The sequence below is a fragment of the Hyperolius riggenbachi genome, chromosome 3, assembly GCF_040937935.1.
Source record: "Hyperolius riggenbachi isolate aHypRig1 chromosome 3, aHypRig1.pri, whole genome shotgun sequence".
NCBI classification, from domain to species: domain Eukaryota; kingdom Metazoa; phylum Chordata; class Amphibia; order Anura; family Hyperoliidae; genus Hyperolius; species Hyperolius riggenbachi.
In genome coordinates, this window is record NC_090648.1 from 468,042,941 (window position 1) to 468,063,876 (window position 20,936).

Below are 20,936 nucleotides of genomic sequence, written 5' to 3' on the forward strand. Positions count from 1 at the left end.
ACCTCCCTCCAAGTGCCTAACACTACCCCCAATCTCTGGTGCCCAAGCCACCCAGTCTAGTTGCCGATCGGCTGCTCATAGATGAATGTGTTGCTGGTTCGCTAGCAGTACTAGATGACCATCTAGTATAACTCAAAACCTTACCAGTCCTTAAAGTTTTACTAATGGGCTACTAAAAATTACATCAGTTTTTATCTTTATGTATAAAATCTTTAGGTTATAAATACATATTTAATAGGGATCTTCAGTATGGCAGCGTTTGCAGTGCAAATTAAATAAGAATGGTTAGCACTGCCTGCAGGTTCCCTAATGCTAGGTACACACGATACAATTTTCTGGCAGATGTACCAGCCAGGTCGATGTTTTACAGCATGTCCGATCTGAAATATGATACTTTTTTCCAATCGATTTCCATAGAAGTGAACGGAAATCGATCGGAAAAACTTTCAGAAAATCGATCAAAATTCAGATCGGGTATGCTGGAAAAAAATCGATCTGGCAGATAAACCTGCCAGAAAATTGCATTGTGTCTTCCTAGCAGAAGTGTAACAGATGCCCGCGTGCAGCTGGCCAGGCTTACTTTGTTGAGGGTGTTCTTAATTTTTTACCAAAATAATTGTAACAAATTCCTTTTTTTATCTTTCTCTTTAATGCTAGGCATTTCTAACCCGTGTAGCCAAAAGCCAGCAGGGTGCACTGGAGTTGCTGCGCTGTGGGGTTATTGTCAGACTGGCACAGTGCCAAGTGTATGATATGCGTCCCGAGGTTGACCAGCATGGGTAAGTTAATATTAATCTCTGTTGTCTTGGTCGGCTATCATTAGCTATACCTAATTTACTTCTTGATGCACTTAGCATGTTTCTTTCATTGGGAGTCTGTATTTCCGCAGTATCGGCAATGTGTGGCTATTTAAAAAACAAACAAACATGCTACAGAATTCATGTGTTATCCAATGATCAAAGGAAGAAAAAGAAGTACTACTACGTACCAATTGGCTTATATTTGTTTTGCTTTTTCTTTTCACCACTTCTGGACCACATTTGCTGAAATGTACGCCCTGTTTCGCAACTGTGATCCCTGCCAGGGTGTAGATTTCATCTCCCCCACCACTGATCGCGCCGCTCTCCCGCTGCTAAAGCCCACTCGCCCTACCGTCAGTATGACAGCAGAGCTCCGTGAGTCAGTCAGGAGGCGATTTCATTGGCTCCTGACGCAATCTCATTGGCTCACATTGATGACGGGTCAGGAGCCAATGAAATCGGCTCCTGACTGGCTCACAGAGCTCTGCTGTCATATTGACGGCAAAGCGAGTGGGCAATGGGTGAACGGCAACAAGAGGGAATATACAGGGCAGCCTGTCCAGTGTGCCTGTACTCTCTCCTCCCCCTGGTGTGTCTGTGTCTTTGGACTTCTATTGCAGCCGGCGCCTGTGTTGCTGGTTTTTGCTGAAGTAACAGCAGTGAAAGCAAGAGACGCCGTGCGCATACACAGCAGGCTGCCCTGTATATTTCCTCCCTGCGGACAGATGTAAGAAGAGGGACACAAGCCGCTGCCGCCTCTCACATTGGCGGCAGTAGCCTGGCCACTCCACGTATCGGCCTGTCAGATCACAAAGTGGCCAACTTCAGGATCTGGCCGTAACCTATAGAACTTTTTAAAAGTCCAACTGTAATGAAATGTTTTTTTTTCTTTATCGCAGGCCGTTTGGGTTACGAGATACGACTGTCTTCATCCCTGCGCCGCTGGACAGATATAGGCAGGTTTTGTTACCCGCACTGCAGCTCTGCCAGGTCATCCTCACATCCAGCACAGCCCAGCACTTACAGGCCGCTGGACAGGTGAGTGCACAGAGGTCTTAAACGTAATATAAACACAGCCTATGATCAAATCGACATACACAGGCGGAGCCTATATTGAAGACTACATGACTACATTTTCAGTTGTTCCGGAGGTAGAAGTAAACATGGTAAAGCAGAACGGAGACCCGGAGTGTTCTTACTGGCCAAAGAAACTATACATTATCTTAAAGGACCAAGGAGGAGTCTTCAAGAGTCAAAAGGGGAGGAGCATATTTGCCTATTTATCTCCTGGGCATATCTCTGCATCCTTGAAGGTCACCTCTGATCCTGTACTTTATGATCACATGTTTGGTTTATTTTGCTCAGCTTCACGTCATGGTCATTTTAAAGGACCACGATCGTGAACAATTTACAGTATGTACAATACAGTATGTACACATACTTATAAGAAGTAGATTTTCCCTGATTAAAATGCACAATAAATTTATTTTCTCCTATGTCGTATTCACTTACAGTAAGCAATAAACATCTTGACAGGTTTCAGACTAGTCCATCTCCTCATGGGGGTTTCTCAGTATAGCCTTCATTTTTTATTTTTTACAAACGCACTCCCTGAAAAGTATGTATGCAACGATGTCGGTTGGACTCCCATCTAATTTGGACATTTATTTTGGCAGTTGGACTGAGCAATCGCAAGTAACTGATTTACAAAATTAGGAAAACCCTAAGACTCTTTAAGAAATGGATTAGTCCAAAACCTGTCAGATTTTACTGCATACTGTAGGTGACAGGAAATTAGGAGAAAAGTAATTTATAGTGCAATTTAATCAGGGAGAAATATATTTCTTATAAGTATGGGTACTTGTGCATTTTACATTTTTTCACAAAAGTGGCCCTTTAAACCACCTGCAGCTTCAATAGAGTTATCTGGTTTGAGATGTGTGCACTGCTTTTTACCTCAGTTGGCAGAACGTCTTGTGCTGTAAATATCTTGGAATGCTTTGATCTCTCTCTGCTAACAGAAAATATAGAAGCTGAAAGCAGAAATCCTCTGTTATTGTCTCACACTGCCCCCTAGTGACAAGTGGCCATAAATGCACATTACGGCGGTACTAATTAGCAGTAAGCAACTGTAACAAATAAGACAGAAAAAATGTGCTCAAATTAAATGGCCTGAAGCACTTACAAGCCTCTAAATAAATTGGCTGCTGAAAGGTTAAATACCTTTCCAAGATGAGTGCAAATTTGTTTGTTTGTTTTTTATTTATTTTTTTGAGTAACTTTTCTGTTTTCTGCTAGGTGTTCCAGTTTTTGGTCTCTCATTCTGACACAATCCAAGCTATCCTGAGGAGCCAGGAGGGAAGTCTGGGGTCATTGCAGGAGCTGGCTCTTCTCACAGGACTGCTCAGCAAAGCCGCACTGCCAGGTGAATGCTCACACGCTGCCATTGTCTATATGAACATCTGGCGGACGGCTTGTGAAAGTAAACCTGCCACTTCGTCCTCCATCACTTGAGTAGAGACAGTGGAGTTTGTTACTTTGTAAATTCATCTAAATATTCAATGTTTCTACATAAAAAAAACACCCAAAGTATGATCTGTTTCTCAATCAAGTGCTAACATTTGTGAAAGAGAAACTCTGGTTATAAAAATGAGTCTAACACATTAAGCTTATTCTTTTATGGAGGAAAATGATCAGTTTGCATGTGTCAAAGATACAGTATTTGAAAAATAACGTGGAATTCTAGTCAAAATTTCCTGTGCTTTACAACATTTCCCAAACCATACAAATTTGGAAGGGTAAACCATTAATTCATAAAGTTATTGCAATGGTTACTAGATTGTTGATGTAACTTGAAAAACAAAGGGAGAAACAAGTAGTGTAGTAGGGTTAGCACAATATAATAACTCCTAGTAGATGAGAGGTACTCACAAAGGTTAGTTACCACTAAGGCAACCACTGTAATGGCAGGTCGGGAGATTAGACACAACCTCATTTGGGTTAAAAGCACAGTGGGTGATACCCCTCCATCGAGGGTGGACTCAAGAGATTAAATTAATATTTGAACAGAGGCGCCAGATTTAAAGTAAAATAATTAAGGACAGCTTAAAACGGTGGATAGTGGTGGGCTTACCGCCCCAGTTAGACTCAAACAGTCAAATATCAGTAGAAAAATTATTCATCCGTAACGCCTCAAATGCAACGCGTCTCGCTGGCATACACCCACTTCATCGGGCAATAACAGGAGTAATTGGGAGGATCAAGATTACACAGGCTAAGGAAAACAGACATCTTAATAGTATGTTTCACTTTGCTGGAAAGTGCATCCATTACTCAAAGCTCCCCAGGTTGTATTTTGAACGCTAATTGTAGTTTATAGAATTGAGCAAACACTGCACAGAGATGAAACTAAGGTGTGTGTGAAATATTCTATACTATAATTGTGTCAGTTTTCTTCTCCATTTATCTATATCTCTACGGCCCTAAATCTCCTTCCCATTATTCCAGGTGTGATCAATGAGCTGGACATCAGTTTAAACGAAGGGTCACTGATAGAGCTCCAAGGACATATCGGCCGCTTCCAGGTAAAGCAGCTTCATACAGGTTACCAATTGCTCTATTAGTACAGGTGTAAAAATAGCAGTAGCTTCTGCTCTGTGTAATTACTTATGCAGGATGAAGGGAATTCTGGGCATTCCAGTACTGTTACCATAGTTGCAGGGAAGTGAAATTTGAGATTACTGTTAGCTTTAGAAATTAGTATCGGTCTGTATATCAAATGGAAAGCTAATATGTAATTACAAAAATACTTATGTAGCATTAATATGATAGCATGTGTTCAATAGAAGTAGAGTTTGAAATGTAATTGTTTATTTATTGTTTTTTAGCGTCTTAGCCTCAGTTTGTTAAGCCGCTTTGGAGGCTCAGACAAGCTCCGCCAGCTGAATCTGCAGGACGATGGCTCTCAGATAGACGGCATGAGTAAGCGAGATGACATGGAGCTGGCAGTGAAGCAGGTGAGCAGGCTGGACCAGACAATGGAGCTCTGTAGCACAGCCTTGGGTAGGCTTGGCCTTTACATTAGTCCCGCTGTCTCTGATCTTTTCTCCTTTGTTATTTTGTATAGATCTGTGCCAATGTGATGGAATATTGCCATACCCTGATGATACAAACCTCCTCCAGCCCCCAGCAAATGGTGTATCTGTTCACCCCCAGCCTGAGCGAGAGCACTGCCAGAGATGGCTCCAGAACAGGTAAGAATTTGCAAAGCATTGTGGGTATTAAACATCTATCTTGGGCTTGATGAGTCAACAGCTTCCTGTAGGCATAATCACATGACCATACCCCAGGGAAGATGAGAGGAAGGCATTTTAGCATCAAAACAATGATTGTTTATGCAGTGATACACAGGCATTCTTTTTGCACAATATATGTGATGACTGGAGTTCTACCTTAAAGACAGTTTCTTTAACTAACCTTAATGTGCACTCCCCCTTTCCCCCATACTCTCCTCCAAGGGTCCTCAGATTCGGGGGTCAAATGAACTAGTCCACCAACTGGACAGCCATAGAGTCTGATGCACTTAGCTCCTACTTCAGTCCTGATTGGTGCTTTCCCAACCCTTTATTTTCCTACAACCCTTGCCACATCCCTAGAACCCCCGCATTGCTCACCTACTGTTACGCCTCCCCTCCAATCAGCAGTAAAGGGTTGAGGTCATCTGCTTCTAGAAGTCACTGCAGGAGGCTAAGTTGCCTCCAGATGGCAACAGAGGCCTGGACACAAGCACCAGCGTGATGTCATTGCTGGACTGTCAGATATTTTATGTGTAGAAATCCTTGTGCACACGCACAGGGCATGGATCGGCTCAGGTGTGATGTCACACAACGGAGTGGAGGTAAATGCTCTCGGCTTTCATAAGGCTGAGCGGCCGAGAGGATTCAGATGCTGCTTTATATAAAACTGAGACCAAGTTAACAGAAGAGTTGATACATACCTCGGACTTCCTTCGAGGGCTGTGGAGTCAGAGTCGTGGAGTCGGGCAATTTTGGGTGCCTGGAGTCGGAGTCGGGAAAAAATGCTCCGACTCCTAATGAATTTGTAACTGTAATTAAAATAGAAAATATGATAAAATGTTCTATTTCTCAGATAATAGTCATTAAAAATAATGTATATATACAGTAATAGCTGTGCTTAGTCCACAAAAATGAAATAAACCAATCAAAATTAGTTACTTGTGCTGCTTCAATAAAGCAGTCCCCGTATTTTTAAGGTCAGATATACATATCTGATTGTGACTGTATATATGATGTGTACACAGGAATCTCTTATATATACTAAATAACATCTATGCTGTAAGAATAAAGCCTGATGTGTAGCTGTGTCACTAATAGAGATGGTCAACGAGATGGAAATAATTCTGCATTGATGCGGATTTATGCAAATGTATGCACTCCCTTTGCTGATGAAATCAAATAATTTGATATGTTGTTAAAATTTGGTTTGGTGACTACAAATTAAAGGGTAACTGAGACGGATGAAAAGTAAAGTTTTATACATACCTGGGGCTTCCTCCAGCCCTCTTTAGGCTAATCAGTCCCTCGCTGTCCTCCACCACCCGGATCTTCTGCTATGAGTTCTGGTAATTCAGCCAGTCAGCGCTGTCCGGCCGCATGCCGCTCCCACAGCCAGGAACATTCTGCACCTGCGCAATAGTGCTGCACAGGTGTAGTATGCTCCTGGCGGCGGAGTGTGTGCATGCGCACTACGCCTGACTGGCTCAAGTACCTGGACTCATAGCAGAAGATCCAGGTGGTGGAGGAGGACAACGAGGGACTGATTATCCTGAAGGCGGCTGGAGGAAGCCCCAGGTATGTATAAAACTTTAATTTCATCTGTCTCAGGTTTACTTTGTTACACAGTAGTACTATACTCTACATATGCACTCCCCACAGAGCTGCAGGGAATCCACTGAGAATGCTGTGCACATTGAACACAGAGGTGTTGTCTGTTTACAATCTCCTCATTCCCCTGAAGAGTACATGCACATCATTCTTACATGTACCCACACTTACATTGCCTAGGGCCTGATAGATGTTCTTTGTTCCGGTTTGTACCTTTTACAAGTACTCTTACCAAGGACTAGTTTTAGTCTAAAGGGAATAAATATAGTAGTCTACATATCCTTCTCACTTCAGTTGTCTTGTAAAAGAGCCGAATTTCATGTTACATACTTTTAATCAACAAAATTGTAATATGCAAATTAGAGGAGTCGGAGTCGGTGGAATCCTAAACTGAGGAGTCGGAGTCGGTGGATTTTTGGACCGACTCCACAGCCCTGCTTCCTTCAGGCCGTGGATTCCTTCGCCGTCTCCCCAGACCGCTCAGTTCACCTGTCTGGTAACTTGGCTTAGTCAAAGTTTGTTGCACTGGCCAGCTGCGCACGCACCCCTGTCTCACTTTCATGGACTCAGTCACAGAACGCTTCCGGCCATATGAGTGAAACAGGGGCACGTAGCTGACCCGCGCATGCGCAACAAAGTGCAACTTAGCCAAGTTATCGGGTGGGCTAGCAGACAATCTGAGTGGCCCAGGGAGATGGTGAAGGAGCCCATGGCCTGAACGGAGTTGGAGGAAGCCCCTGGTACGTATTAATTCTTTTACTAGCTTTGTCTCAGGTACACTTTAAGTTAAACCCCAAATGTTAAAGTGTACCAGAGTTGAAATAATAAGTTTTATACATACCTGCGGCTTCCTGCAGCCCCATCCGCTCGGATCACTCCCACGCCGCTGCCCGCAGCTTCGGGAACCGGGTCCAGTCACTTACGTCAGTTTGCTGAATATTTAATAGTTTAATAGTTCATCTTCCCCATCTCCCTGCACCTCTCCGTTCCGGTGCGGAGTCCCCTGAAGCACGACCACACTGCGCCTGGGCGGTAGCTCGGAGCCGTTCGGGCTTCTGCAGAAAAGGCAGAGCTTGATCGGGTCCATGCTACTGCGCAGTTGGCAAGCCCTGTGCAGTAGCATGTACCAGATCGGGCTCTGCTTTTTCCCCGCTAAGCCTGAGCGGGTATGTGCTACTGCGCCCACGCAATCCATCGACAAGCAGTTTGGTGGATGGGCCAGTGCTGAAACAGTCCGGTGGGGGAGGACAGGGGAAGCCTCTGCATCCTCCCCCAAGGTAAGTCACAATTTGGGAAATGTTTCTTTCTCGCAGGTTTCCTTTAATAACCAGTCAAATTACATTTTCCTGAATTTTTTTTTAACCCCTGCAGACTCCCAGATGTCCCTCTTTCACTCTTGGCGGCTCCCCAGTCTAGGCATCGTCTTGTCTCTTCTTAAGCAATGCTCCCACGACTTCTTCACCTACTACGACACCCACCGACAGAGCATGAGCAAGTTACAGAACGTGGAGCAGCTGCCACCAGATGAGATTAAAGAGGTATCTCCATAAACCAAGAACTTCTCTGTTATCTAAATATCATCCAAGCGCTATGCTGTATCTAATGCCTGTTCTGTGTGCAGTTGTCCCTGTCAGAGATGCCGGTTGGGATAGATAAGATCTCCAGCACACAGAAGTATACACTGGCCCGGAGGAGACTCGTGAAGCTCATCAATATCAAAGCCAAATTACTCTCCGTCTGCTCCTGTATCCTTCCACTGAACTCTCTATATATTGCTCTTGTTGTACAAAAGCACCATAACATATAACGCCACCTCTAAATGAACATCAGTGACAAAAAGCACATGCAGGCAAGAATGAGGGTTTCAATTGCCTACAGTAATTTCCAATATAAAGAGTATCTTTTTAATTCAACATATAAAAATTGTTACAAACCGGTACATAAAACCCAATATATCACGGTAGTATCACTTAGTGCAGCCTGACATGCGTTTCGTGACCATGGATGGACCCTTCTTCAGAGGGATATAGTACAAATATCCTTGCGTACACTTTGCACGTCTGTGGAGGAGTTTATGAAAATGTATGAATGTTTTGCTCAGTACTAACCTTTTGGAAAAGGTCCACTGTGTCTGACTTATATGATCCTTGGTGCTTAGGGGTAAATATGCTTTTGTGAATAATATTGCTCTGTAACGTTCTCTTCCCTCTCCCCCCCCCCCCCTGCTATACTGTATTAACATATTGGAACAGGTACAAAGATGGGCAACTACATTATTATTATTTATTTAATTAATTTATAAAGCGCCAACATATTGCGCATCGCTGGACATTAGTTTAGGTTACAGACAATATTTAGGGGTGACATACAGCAATATGACAATACAGGAATATAAGAAAAACCAGATCACACAGCACAGTATGAGTACAAGGTAATGCTTAGTCAGTCACTGGATGGGAGCACGGAGATTAGGCAAGTTGAGTTCACTCAGATGCATAGCATGGGTGCACAGTAATGGAGGTGCATGATCAGGTAGGACACAAAAGGAGGAGGACCCTGCCCAAAGGCTTACAATCTAGAGGGAGAGGTAGGGACATGAAAGGTAGGGGACCAGAGTTCATCTATGGGTTTAGAGCACTTGTGAGGGGTAGTAGGCCAGAGTGAAAAAGGTGAGTTTTGAGGGCCTTCTTGAAGATGTTGAAGGAGGGGGCTGCCCTAATGGGTGGAGGTAGGAAGTTCCATAGTGTTGGAGCAGCTCTTGAGATGTCCTGGAGGCGTGCATGGAACTGGGTGATGCGGGGGGCGGTCAGGCGAAGTTCATTGGAGAAGCAGAGTGAGCGGCTAGGTGTTAACCTCTGAGTAAGATCGGAAATGTAGGTTGGACAGGTTTTGTGGACAAACTTGTAGGTCAGACACAGTATCTTGAATCTGATTATGGACTGGATAGGAAGCCAGTGGAGGGATTCACGGAGGGGAGCCGCCCTGGTGGAGCGATGGGAGTAATGGATAATTCTGATTGCCGCATTCATGATGGACTGCAGTGGGGCTATTCGGGTCATAGGGAGACCAGACAGAAGGGCATTGCAGTAGTCAAGGAGGGAAATTATGAGGGTGGATCTTGCAGATGTTACGAAGGTGGTAGTTGCAGGACTTTGTGAGGTTTTGAATGTGGGGAGTGAAGTAGAGTGCGGAGTCCAGGGTGACACCCAGACAGCGGGCTTGAGAGGTAGGGCGAATGGTAGTGTGGTTAACAGTGATCTGCACATCTGGGAGGTTCAGGGATGGCCGGGGTGGGAAGATCATTAATCATGGATGGAGGGTTAAAGCGGAATATAACCCTGCATTTCAACTTTGCTCTAAAACATTATTTACAGTATATTATATGCAACCAGCATTTTTTTTTTTACTAGACCAGCATTCGAGGGGTTACACACAGAGCTTTAAAGTTCCTGGAGAGATATGCAGAGGCATCCGAAGTTCAGATACATTTTGTTTACATAAATGTATCTAAGTGTGGAATGTGACTCACTCTCTCTGACTGCAGGAGCTGGAGGACAGCCAAAGAGTGTGTAACATTCACCACTTGTTACAGTCTGTTTAGTTAAATGTATCTATCTGAACTTCGGATGCGTCTGCATATCTCTCCATGGAACTTTAAAACTCTGTGTGTAACCCTTCGAATGCTGGTCTAGTAAAAAAAAAAATGCTAGTTGCATATAATATGCTGTAAATAATGTTTTAGAGCAAAGTTGAAATGCTGGGTTATATTCCGCTTTAACTTAACAAGAAAGGTTGGACAAACTGGATTTATTTAGATTGGAAAAAATACATATAAGGGGTGACCTGATTAACCTGTATAAATACATCAGAGGGCAAATCAAAAGGTTGGCAGATGATCTTTTTATCCCTGTTTGTACAAAAGACAAGGGGACATGATCTACATATGGAGAAAGAAACTAAATCTGAAGTCTGATTTAAAATTAAAAAACAGATACGTATCTAAGGAGAGGGAATGCTTCCCGGTCTCCTGACTGTGTCCTCGTTACCCTGCAGGCTCCTCCGTTTGAATCTCTTGCTGCGGCCATTTTTGGAAGCACTCTGTACTGTGAGTGCGCGAGAGTGGGTGCTTGCGCCTGCACAGTACGAAGCGACCTGTCTTCGGAAGCCCGAGTGCTGATGAAGACAGCTCAATCCGGAACAGAGAAGTCTACGACTACGACATAGACTGCTTACAGGGGAGCCTGCGAGGGAACAAAGGAGCCCGAGAGGAAAGTGGACTCTATAGGACCCAGAGCCTTCCCTCTTCTTGGATATCAGTTTTTGTTTTTTTTTAAATTAGGCTTCAGTCTCTCTTTAATTTATCCTTAAACTGAAATCATTGTGTATATTTTCCTTCACTGATCTCTATCCTAGATATAATAGAAACCTGTCTGTTTGTACTCTGGCGCCACCTGGAGTATTACCTCGCTCAGTGCACCCCAAGCGATAGCACAGATGCGCTGTTCTCAAGCACATCTATCACCGGCAAACGATTCCAGGGTGAGTCATGTGATACTTGGGAAATATAACCATGACCTGAGAACGTTTTTATACTGACCTTGCATAAACGTTTTGTTTATTTAAAAATAAAAGTCATAAACTTCCACATTAATACTCCGATAAAATAAAACATTCTGTTTCTACAGATACACTAAATGATTCTGCTTTTGACTTAAGGCCTCACAGCAAAATCACCCAACAAGACATTGATATGGTAAGTTTATAGATGTCAGATGTACGTATGAAGTGTTTGCGCAGTTTTATTTTCTTCCTATTTCCCTCCCTCGCTGCATAAGGTAAACAGCATATTTAAGTTATAACCCCAGCCTAGCCTATTAAGCCATTGTTAACCCCCTCTATACCTATACCTGTTTATAAACCTTTAATGACTGGCGCCTGTAGCGATCGGATACGATCTCTAGAGCAAACGTTTGGGGCCCCAATACTCTACAAATGTAGCTCTCTGCCATTGCCTAGCGATGCATCTTTACAGCACTATAGCCACCGAACTGTTGACCTGGGGTTAAGGCCTGGTTCACATTAGCGTTCGCTATCCGGATTTTCCGGATCTGATCCGGACCGCATACTGTACAAACGAAACGTACGTTCCGCATAGCAATGTAAAGTCTATGCGGACGTTCACATGCGTACGTTCCGTACAGAACAGAGCCGGATCGGATCCGGACTCTTTTCCAACATGCGCTATTTTTTGGCTCCGGATCTCCGGCCAACGCACCCGGACCGGAGCCGGACTGGAGCCTGACTGCAGCATCCGGAACACAGAAACCAATGGGGAACGGAAGGCACAGAACACACTGCCTACAAAAACCTGACGTTCTACCCCACTTCCTATGCGTATCCAAGCGGCCATTTCAGATGGGGACACATGGGCCAAGCATGTCTGGAGTGGAGCAGCAGTGACAGACGTGCTGGAGCTGTTTGGCAGAATGTCGGAGGTTGGAGGTGAGGCCTACAGCGGAGGAACCTGATTCTACAGGTGCATCAGTTGCACCTTCTGCTGACCCCAACATTTTTTTATTTTAATTTCACTATTTTTTGCCCACGGATCCGGATGGCAGCCTGATGCATGCCTGATACAAACGGACCGGATCCGGATCGGAACCATACGGTTCTGATCAGGATCAGGTCAGGATCCGGTCCGTTTACTTGCCAAAACGCAAGTGTGAACGGGGCCTAACGGTCCGCTACATGCTCTGCTAGTAATAAAATATGGCATATGGGGTATCCTTTTAACCAGGAATTCATTTTAATGTGTTATATAACTTTGAAAAGTGTCGTGTGAAAATTAGGACAGGTGAAGAATGGGTATTTTCTGCATTTACGCCTAATTCTTCCCCATAAAATGACTATTAAATAAAGTTTAACGAAAAAAAAAATATTACCCAAAGAAAGCCTAGATTGTACTGAAAAAAATATATATCACGAAGATGGTATAAGTAATGAAAAACAGTTATTGCTGTATCAAAGCAACACAGCTAAAGTGTCAAAAATGTCAGGAACCTTAAAGGGAAGGTTCAGGGAGGGTGGGTAAAAAATAAAAATCAATTTCCACTTACCTGGGGCTTCCTCCAGCCCGTGGCAGGAGACGAGCGGGACCCGACGGCAGGGAACGAGGGAAGTGGAAAGTATGTGTATTTCTTTCCCTACACATTGCAGCATCTATTATACCACAGCCTGCTGGCTGTGGGATCCTTTAACCTCCCTGGCGGTAAGCCCGAGCTGAGCTCGGGCTATGCCGCGCAGGGGGAGATCTCAGCCCCTGGTGGGGCGATTTTCATTTTGTAAATTGCTGTGCGCGCAGCCAGCACTTTGCTAGCCGCGCGCACAGCTTGATCGCCGCCGCTCTGCGGCGATCGGCCGCACGCAGCGGCTGAAGTGGGCCCCCGCCAGAGCCCTGCGCTGCCCGGATCAATGAGTTCCGGGCAGCGCTATGGGCTGGATCGTGTGTCCCTGACGTCAGGACGTCGGCTGACGTCCATGACGTCATCCCGATCGTCGCCATGGCGACAGGAGAAGCCAAACAGGGGAACGCGTTATATACGCGTTCCCCTGTTTGCTATAGATGCCGGCGACGATCGGACTAGAGGGCCACATGCGCCCTCTAGTGGTGTTTCATGTAGCTACCACTCTGGTAGCTTTACATGAAACATTGAAAAAAAAATAAAAAAAAATTGGAATTCTGCAATTTGTGCAGAAAAAATTAACCGCCAAGGAGGTTAAAGGGAAGGTTCAGGGAGGGTGGGTAAAAAATAAAAATCAATCAATTTCCACTTACCTGGGGCTTCCTCCAGCCCGTGGCAGGCAGGAGGTGCCCTCGCCGCCGCTCCGCAGGCTCCCGGTGGCCGACCCGACCTGGCCAGGCCGGCTGCCAGGTCGGGCTCTTCTGCGTTCCAAGGCCCGGAACTTCTGCGTCCCACGCCGGCGCTCTGACGTCATCGGACGTCCTCCGGGCTCTACTGCGCAGGCGCAGAACTACTGCGCATGCGCAGTAGAGCCCGGAGGACGTCCGATGGCGTCAGCGCGCCGTCGTGGGATGCAGAAGTTCCGGGCCTTGGAGCGCAGAAGAGCCCGACCTGGCAGCCGGCCTGGCCAGGTCGGGTCGGCCACCGGGAGCCTGTGGAGCGGCGGCGAGGGCACCTCCTGCCTGCCACGGGCTGGAGGAAGCCCCAGGTAAGTGGAAATTGATTGATTTTTATTTTTTACCCACCCTCCCTGAACCTTCCCTTTAAAGGATCCCACAGCCAGCAGGCTGTGGTATAATAGATGCTGCAATGTGTAGGGAAAGAAATACACATACTTTCCACTTCCCTCGTTCCCTGCCGTCGGGTCCCGCTCGTCTCCTACAGCTGCCGGTACCAGCCCGACTCTCCTGACCTTTCACCCGGACATACTGCGCTGCGCATGCGCAGTATGTCCTATACTCTTCGCTTCTGCCGTCGCATCATGATGGCAGAAGTACGGACACTCCCCCGCCTCCTCCTCTCCCAGCGTGTGCGCTCCAGTATAAAGCTAGCGTGACATGCTAGCTGGAGTAGCGCTGGGAGCGGCGATTTGGTGACAGAGCGGAGGGGGAGTACGTTGGGATGGATGGGGGGAAGCGGGCACTTAATATTATTGAAAGTGCCCACTTCTCTTTCTCTTCTTTGTCCAACTGTAAATAGAATTGCAGCAATCGTAATTCATTATAACGTAGAGAGCTTTTGTCTTTGACACACTTTAAATGACACAAAAAAAAAATGTTCATATAATTTCTGGCTGCAGGACAAATTATCAGATTGACTTGTAATGATGTAATTACTGAGCAAACAGACTTTGTCCAACAGAGCACTGGAGCAGATACTGCACTGTCCGATCCTTCTGGCCATTGAAGATCCAATTCTGGTGTGGACTAAGCCTCATTGCTTTTATACTGCTTTGTAGATATTTTTGTGACACAAACAAAGAGTACCTGTGTCTCTTGGCTGCACCACATTTCCTGCACAATGGCTTTAATTTGTTTTGTTGTATCTTGCTTCATTTCCAGCTTCAAAGAGACGGTGCTAATATCTTCGGGGAGACCCTGCAGAAGCGTCTGCTGGACATAGAGAGCGCATACTGCAAGGTGCGTTCCCGACACCGCTTCATCCAAGCCCTGGTTCGGAGGATAAGAGGTCTCCTGCGAGTCCCCAGAGCTTGATCCCCAATTACCTCTGCCACAATGTGCCCAGATCCTTTTCTACCTTCTTAAGTTATGGACTGACTTTTTCACTTTTTTCAGATTTCCAGCTCTACACAGAAAACCAATTGTGAATTTTTTTTACTGCCGCTGCAAATTAATTAAAAAACATTGTACATTTCATTGGTGGTTTGTGTTTATACAGCCCTGGCTAGTGAATGATTATTGGACACTAACAACACTGTATTGGTGTGTATGTCTGCTCTCTGTACCTCCAGTCCCTCAACTCAATGATCTCCTGTGTTCCAGTATCCACGCTTCTCTTCCCCCTCCGCAGTTCCCATTTACCGATTTAAGTGCCTGTGAACTCGATGGACGTATGTCTTTTTTCAACCAAAATAACTATGTAACTGTGATCAATGATCACTGGCATCAATGAGATACTGGTGGTCATTGACTAAAGTGAAAGTAACAGATACACGCATTAGTTTGTCCTGTGTACTCCGTTTACACAGGATGAATAACGGAGGGGGGGGCATCTAATAGCCAAATAGTAAATTACACCCTAACCTTAAACATTACACCCTAACATCAATCACGGTGGTAACGGTGGCCCGTTACCACCACCACCATGCCCCACAACCTCATCTGATCACAACGGGTATGTGCAAATCATCTGATGATATGCAATAATAACTTTTAACAATTTGGAAGAGCTGTTAGAAATAAAGCTCTTTTTATACCAATGATGCAGTGCCGGACCCTTATATTTCTACCTGCTGATTGAACTTGATGCTTGTTTTTCTTCTCTGGATCCTGAGCACGCTGTTTTGGGACGTGTGGCATACCCAGGAATTACACTATCCACAAGTTTATAATAAGTGAATTATTTGCACGCTGTCGTAGTGCCATTCTCTGTTTGCTTCATTGCCATACTAATAAAACATTTGTATATAAGATAAAACAGTCATAAAAAATACATAAATGGTTACCTTAGGAACTCAACTTCTTTTTAACTGCTTTCGCCGATCTCACCGCTCTGCATTCACTGCAGTTCACTCGACCTGCCGTCTATATGACTGCAGGATTCTGTGAGCCGGTCAGGACTCGCTTTCATTGGCTCCTGACCACATGATCATTGTGAGCCAATCACAATGGCTCACATTGCTGGACCGGCGCAGAGAGAGGGGCCTGCGGTGAGGTGAGAGCATTGGGTATGTGCAGCGGTTTGTCGGTAGGCGCTGTTACCAGCAGTCTCTGATCCTTTAGGGGCCAGAGACTGCTGGTATGCAAGGGGTTGATATGTATGTCATGAGAGTATATTACTATTATTTTTCCAAGTATGGGCTTGTAGTTAGTGACAGATGCAAAACTAAAAAAAAAAAAACATTTATTTCCAAATAAAATATTGTTGCCAAACATTGTACTAGGGACATAATTTAAACATTGTAATAACTGGAACAAATAGACAAATAAAATGTGTAGCTTTTATCCACAGTAACCTGTTTTGTTTTTAATAGAGAATAATTATTTTTTCAGCTTTTTTTCCTCTTTTTATTCCCGGTAACATGCATTTAGAATAAAATAATTCTTAGCAAAACATACCGTTCAAAGAAAGGTGGTGAAAAAAAACAAGACATAGATTATTTAGTTGTGATAGTGATTAAGTTATTGGGGAATGAAAGAGCTGAGCGCTGAAATGTGAAAATTACTCTGGTCCATAACGGGAAAAACCCCTCAGTGGTGCGGTGGTTAAACAATACTAGTTGCCTGGCAGCCCTGCTGACCCATAGTGTCTGAATAACACCAGAAACAAGCATGCAGCTAATCTTGTCAGATCTGACAATAATGCCAAAAACACCTGATCTGCTGCATGCTTTTTCAGGGTCTATGGCTAAAAGTATTAGAGGCAGAGGATCAGCAGGATTGCCAGGCAACTGGCATTGTTTGCCTCCATAACCTGCTCATTAAAGTTGTCCTTTTAAAGGGAATCTGTACTGTGAAAATCTTACATAAATGTACCAGCCTGTTAGTTATCTTCTCCTAGCCCCCTCTGTGACATTTTCACCGCTCCTCGCTGCTTTCTTGGTGATAAAATCACTGTTTTATTTATTGTTTTTGTAAACCATGAAGATGGCCGCCAAACAGGATATACATCATCGGAGCAGGTGCCTGTTTGCAGAGGCTACTCTAAAACATGACTTAACTGCTGGAATGTTACTCCACTTGTTGCCTTGGCTGCTTGTCTGGGCTCTGTACTGATCCTCTGCACTCACAGCTGTTCACAAGGTCACAGCTCCTGAGCCTGCAGACACGCTGGCTATGAGCAGAGACCTTGCCTGTGACTCATACACACAGCACAAAGGAGAGTGGAGGGGGCGTGCATAACTTGTCCCTATCACAGCAGAGGCAGCACATTCCTCCCTGGATCGACAAAGCTTGACAAAGAAAAGAAGATTAGATATACAGGTATTACAGAGACAGTATAACTGGAAAAGGCTGCAGTAAGACAGACCACATTAGAACAGGTATAGGAACTTATAGGATAGAAGAAATAAGGCTGACATTTTTGTTACAGAGTCTCTTTAAGTGTCATCTAGCCAGGCAGGGCAGCAAAATATTCAGCTGTGGAAGTCGCATTGATTAATCTGCGCAAGTTCTTCAAGTACAGTACCTTCTGGGCTCAATAGAAACCTATGAACACAGATAACTGGCTTTGGTGCTGAACGGAGGTGTACAGCATAATCCAGGTTTCCAAATGAAGAAACCCAGATTTAAACTCAAAACTATCCACAAACTGTTACAGGCATAAGGGGAAACATAACTAATGAATATTTCCTTATTCATCTTTTTTGATGCATATCCTTAAAGTGAACCCGAGGTGAAAATAAACTGATAAGATAAACAATTATATTTATCCTCCTACTCCTAAAAAGCAAATTATCTCTTTATGACCTGAAGCCAGGCTGGTGTATAGCAAGCCTATAGCCTTAAAGCAGACCTGAACTCTTGTACAGGACAGAAGGAAAACAGAAATGCACCCTGTGTGTATTTAGAGAGTTTAGACTGGTGAATTCCCCCTCATCTGTGACTAATCACAAGTTGTAACTTGATCTCTCCCTGTGTCACCTGACTGCCAAGGTAAATAAGCTCATTTGAAAGCACAGGATGTTAACAATATATCTGCTTCCCTGAAGTAGACGCACTGCAGATTTATTGCAGGATTTGTATCAGCTGTAACAAAGAAATGTTTTGTGTTTACAGCTTATTATGTTGTTGTGTATCTTTTAGAGCAGAGAGGACTTCGGAGTTCAGATCTGCTTAAAATTTTACAGAAAGACATCATCCCCACATGCAGACAGCCTGTTTTGGAATGTGGGTCGTCCTCAGTGCATGGCAGGGATAGATATGGCTCTATGGGATAGAGATTGAACCAGAACAACAGAATACCCAAGCAGCTCGGGGCGACCCAAAATCACTAGGAAAGTATAGGGGACCAAAAGAGACCGAGAAACCCTCCTACTAAAAAAAGGCAACGCTTAGTGTGATTTGCTTTCTTGAAACATAAGGTTTCAATAATAAGTCAGCACTTAAAGGGATACTGTAGGGGGGTCGGGGGAAAATGAGTTGAAGTTACCCGGGGCTTCTAATGGTCCCCCGCAGACATCCTGTGTTGGCGCAGCCACTCACCGATGCTCCGGCCCCGCCTCCGGTTCACTTCTGGAATTTCTGACTTTAAAGTGAGAAAACCACTGCGCCTGCACGCCCGTGTCCTCGCTTCTCCTGATGTCACCAGGAGTGTACTGCGCAGACACAGACCATACTGAGCCTGCGCTGTGCGCTCTTGATGACATCAGCGGGATTGAGGACACGGCAATGCAGGCGCAGTGGTTTTCAGACTTCAAAGTCTGAAATTCCAGAAGTGAACCGGAGGCGGGGCCGGAGCATCAGTGAGTGGCTGCGCCAACACAGGATGTCTGCGGGGGACCGTTAGAAGCCCCGGGTAAGTTCAACTCATTTTCCCCCGACCCCCTACAGTATCCCTTTAATGGTTATTAAAAATTCTTGACAGAGACCGTATACAGTCCATACACTGCATAGCAATCTTAAAACCGTGTTCCTGGCAGGAGCAATGCAAAGACACTTCGGTATAGTTGACCTCCACCACACCCCAAGCAGTGGCAACTCACTTAACGTTGACCTTCTGTTAGATAAAGTCTGCATCGCTTTTAGTGTCATCTGGCCACCCCTTGCCACAACTGGATCCTCGCCAGTCTGCTCCTCTGTGTCAGCCTTCTTATACCATGTCACCTCAAGTAAAACCTAGCGGGACCACCATAATGTAAAACTGGGTGCTCAGTAAGCAGTTGTGAGAGTTTAACAGTGGAAAAGGAACCCAACTCCTTCCCACTTAAATGCCTAACCCTCATCCCCTGATTTATCAGTATTCTTAAGGGCTCATTTCCACAGGCAGTTAAACTGTGGCTCAGCAAGCAGTTGCCAGGCAGCAGTAAGCAGTTGCCAGGCAGCAGTGAGCAGTTGCCAGGCAGCAGTGAGCAGTTGCCAGGCAGCAGTGAGCAGTTGCCAGGCAGCAGTGAGCAGTTACTAGGCAGCAGAAAGCAGTTGTGAGAGTTTGAGAGGCTTATGGAAAGGGACCTAAAACACTTATTTCCCATATACCAATAGCCCTATTATGACTTTGAAACCTCATACACGTATGTGGAATGTTGCCCAACGGATCGGTTCCTGATCCCTCAGGCGACACTGTAAGCTGACCCTATACAGCCATATCTCTAGCCTGCTGGCTAGCGATGTGTTCTGTTGCTATATGTGTGGGGGGGTTGGAAGGCCAACAGAGCAGAACAGTTGTGACAGTGGGTGAGGTAAGTGGGGAGAACAAAGCTGTTGGCTGTCGCTCAGCAGAAGCAATTCACCAGGCGGAAACTCGCTCTCCTTGAGCCTATTTCCTTTGTTCTCCAGGCATGTGCAGAGCTCTGTGCAGTGGTGGGATTTGAGATAGAGGCACACCTTCTTCAGGGCTGGATGTCATGTCCGTCCTCTGCAGAGGCCACCAGCTGTCTACTACCCAGTTCTCCTGCAAGAAATTAAGACAGGCAGAGAGTGACTAGTTGAATCAGAGGATGGATGAGACATCTAGCCCTGGAGGGGGTGAGGGTCTTGTCTCAAAGCCGCCATCTCTGCATCTACTGGGGACTAGTGATGGGCCGAACAGTTCACCTGGCGAACCTCTCTGGGCCTCTTACTACTTCCGGGTCGCAATGACCCGGAGTAGTGCGCCTGCGCTGCCCGGCGGAGCGCGTCCTAGATCGTGTTCCTGTTGCTGGGCACTCTCTGCTCATGAGCGTGACGTGCAGAGAGTGCCCGGCAACAGGAGCGCGATCTAGGACGCGCTCTGCGGGGCAGCGCAGGCGTAGTACTCCGGGTCATTGCAACCCGGAAGTAGTAAGAGGCCCATGGATTTAGAGATGTTCGCCACATCTCTACGGTGGGGACCACTAAACCACTGGAAAAGGAAAGCTTTGTGGGGAAGGGGGAACATTAGCCCACCACCAGGGAATACAGTGAGGGAGATGGGAGGACCACCAGGAAGCGCTACATGGGTGTACCACAAGACCGCCAGGGAATATTGGTGCGGGGGGGGGGGGGGGCACTAAACCACCAGGGGAAATTATATTGGGATTGCAGGACCATTATACCGCCAAGGAATACTATAAGGGAGAAGGGGGGACCACTGGACTACCAGGGAATACGGTGGTGGGGGGCACTGCTGGGCACCAGAAAAACTTCACTGGTAGAATGATCACGGAGACCTGGAAATAGGGAGAATTGCCTGGATGTACACTCAGGTTATAATGGGTTTTTTTCACTTGTCAGTACTGAGTATGTGGCCTATAGGCCGAATGCGGCCCTCTGAGGCTTTTTTACCGGACCCACACACACACACAAAATGTATTACTTATATATGCGGACCGCTACATCTTTAAAAATTGTCAGCCC

General features: G+C 45.5%; 1 protein-coding gene across 2 annotated transcripts in view; it reads left to right on the forward strand.

Annotated features, from left to right (window-relative positions):
- The window catches only part of NUP205 (nucleoporin 205), a 100,259-nt gene extending 84,595 nt beyond the window's left edge, over positions 1-15,664 (forward strand). For both annotated transcript variants that reach the window (XM_068277971.1, XM_068277972.1), the window contains exons 33-43: positions 658-779; positions 1,700-1,838; positions 3,099-3,225; positions 4,308-4,384; positions 4,688-4,816; positions 4,927-5,053; positions 8,075-8,241; positions 8,325-8,448; positions 11,117-11,242; positions 11,389-11,456; positions 14,787-15,664. In XM_068277971.1, the coding sequence (XP_068134072.1) occupies positions 658-779; positions 1,700-1,838; positions 3,099-3,225; positions 4,308-4,384; positions 4,688-4,816; positions 4,927-5,053; positions 8,075-8,241; positions 8,325-8,448; positions 11,117-11,242; positions 11,389-11,456; positions 14,787-14,939 (1,359 nt within the window). In that variant the 3' untranslated portion in view covers positions 14,940-15,664. The remainder of the gene's footprint in view (positions 1-657; positions 780-1,699; positions 1,839-3,098; positions 3,226-4,307; positions 4,385-4,687; positions 4,817-4,926; positions 5,054-8,074; positions 8,242-8,324; positions 8,449-11,116; positions 11,243-11,388; positions 11,457-14,786) is intronic.
- The last annotated feature ends 5,272 nt before the right edge of the window (positions 15,665-20,936 follow it).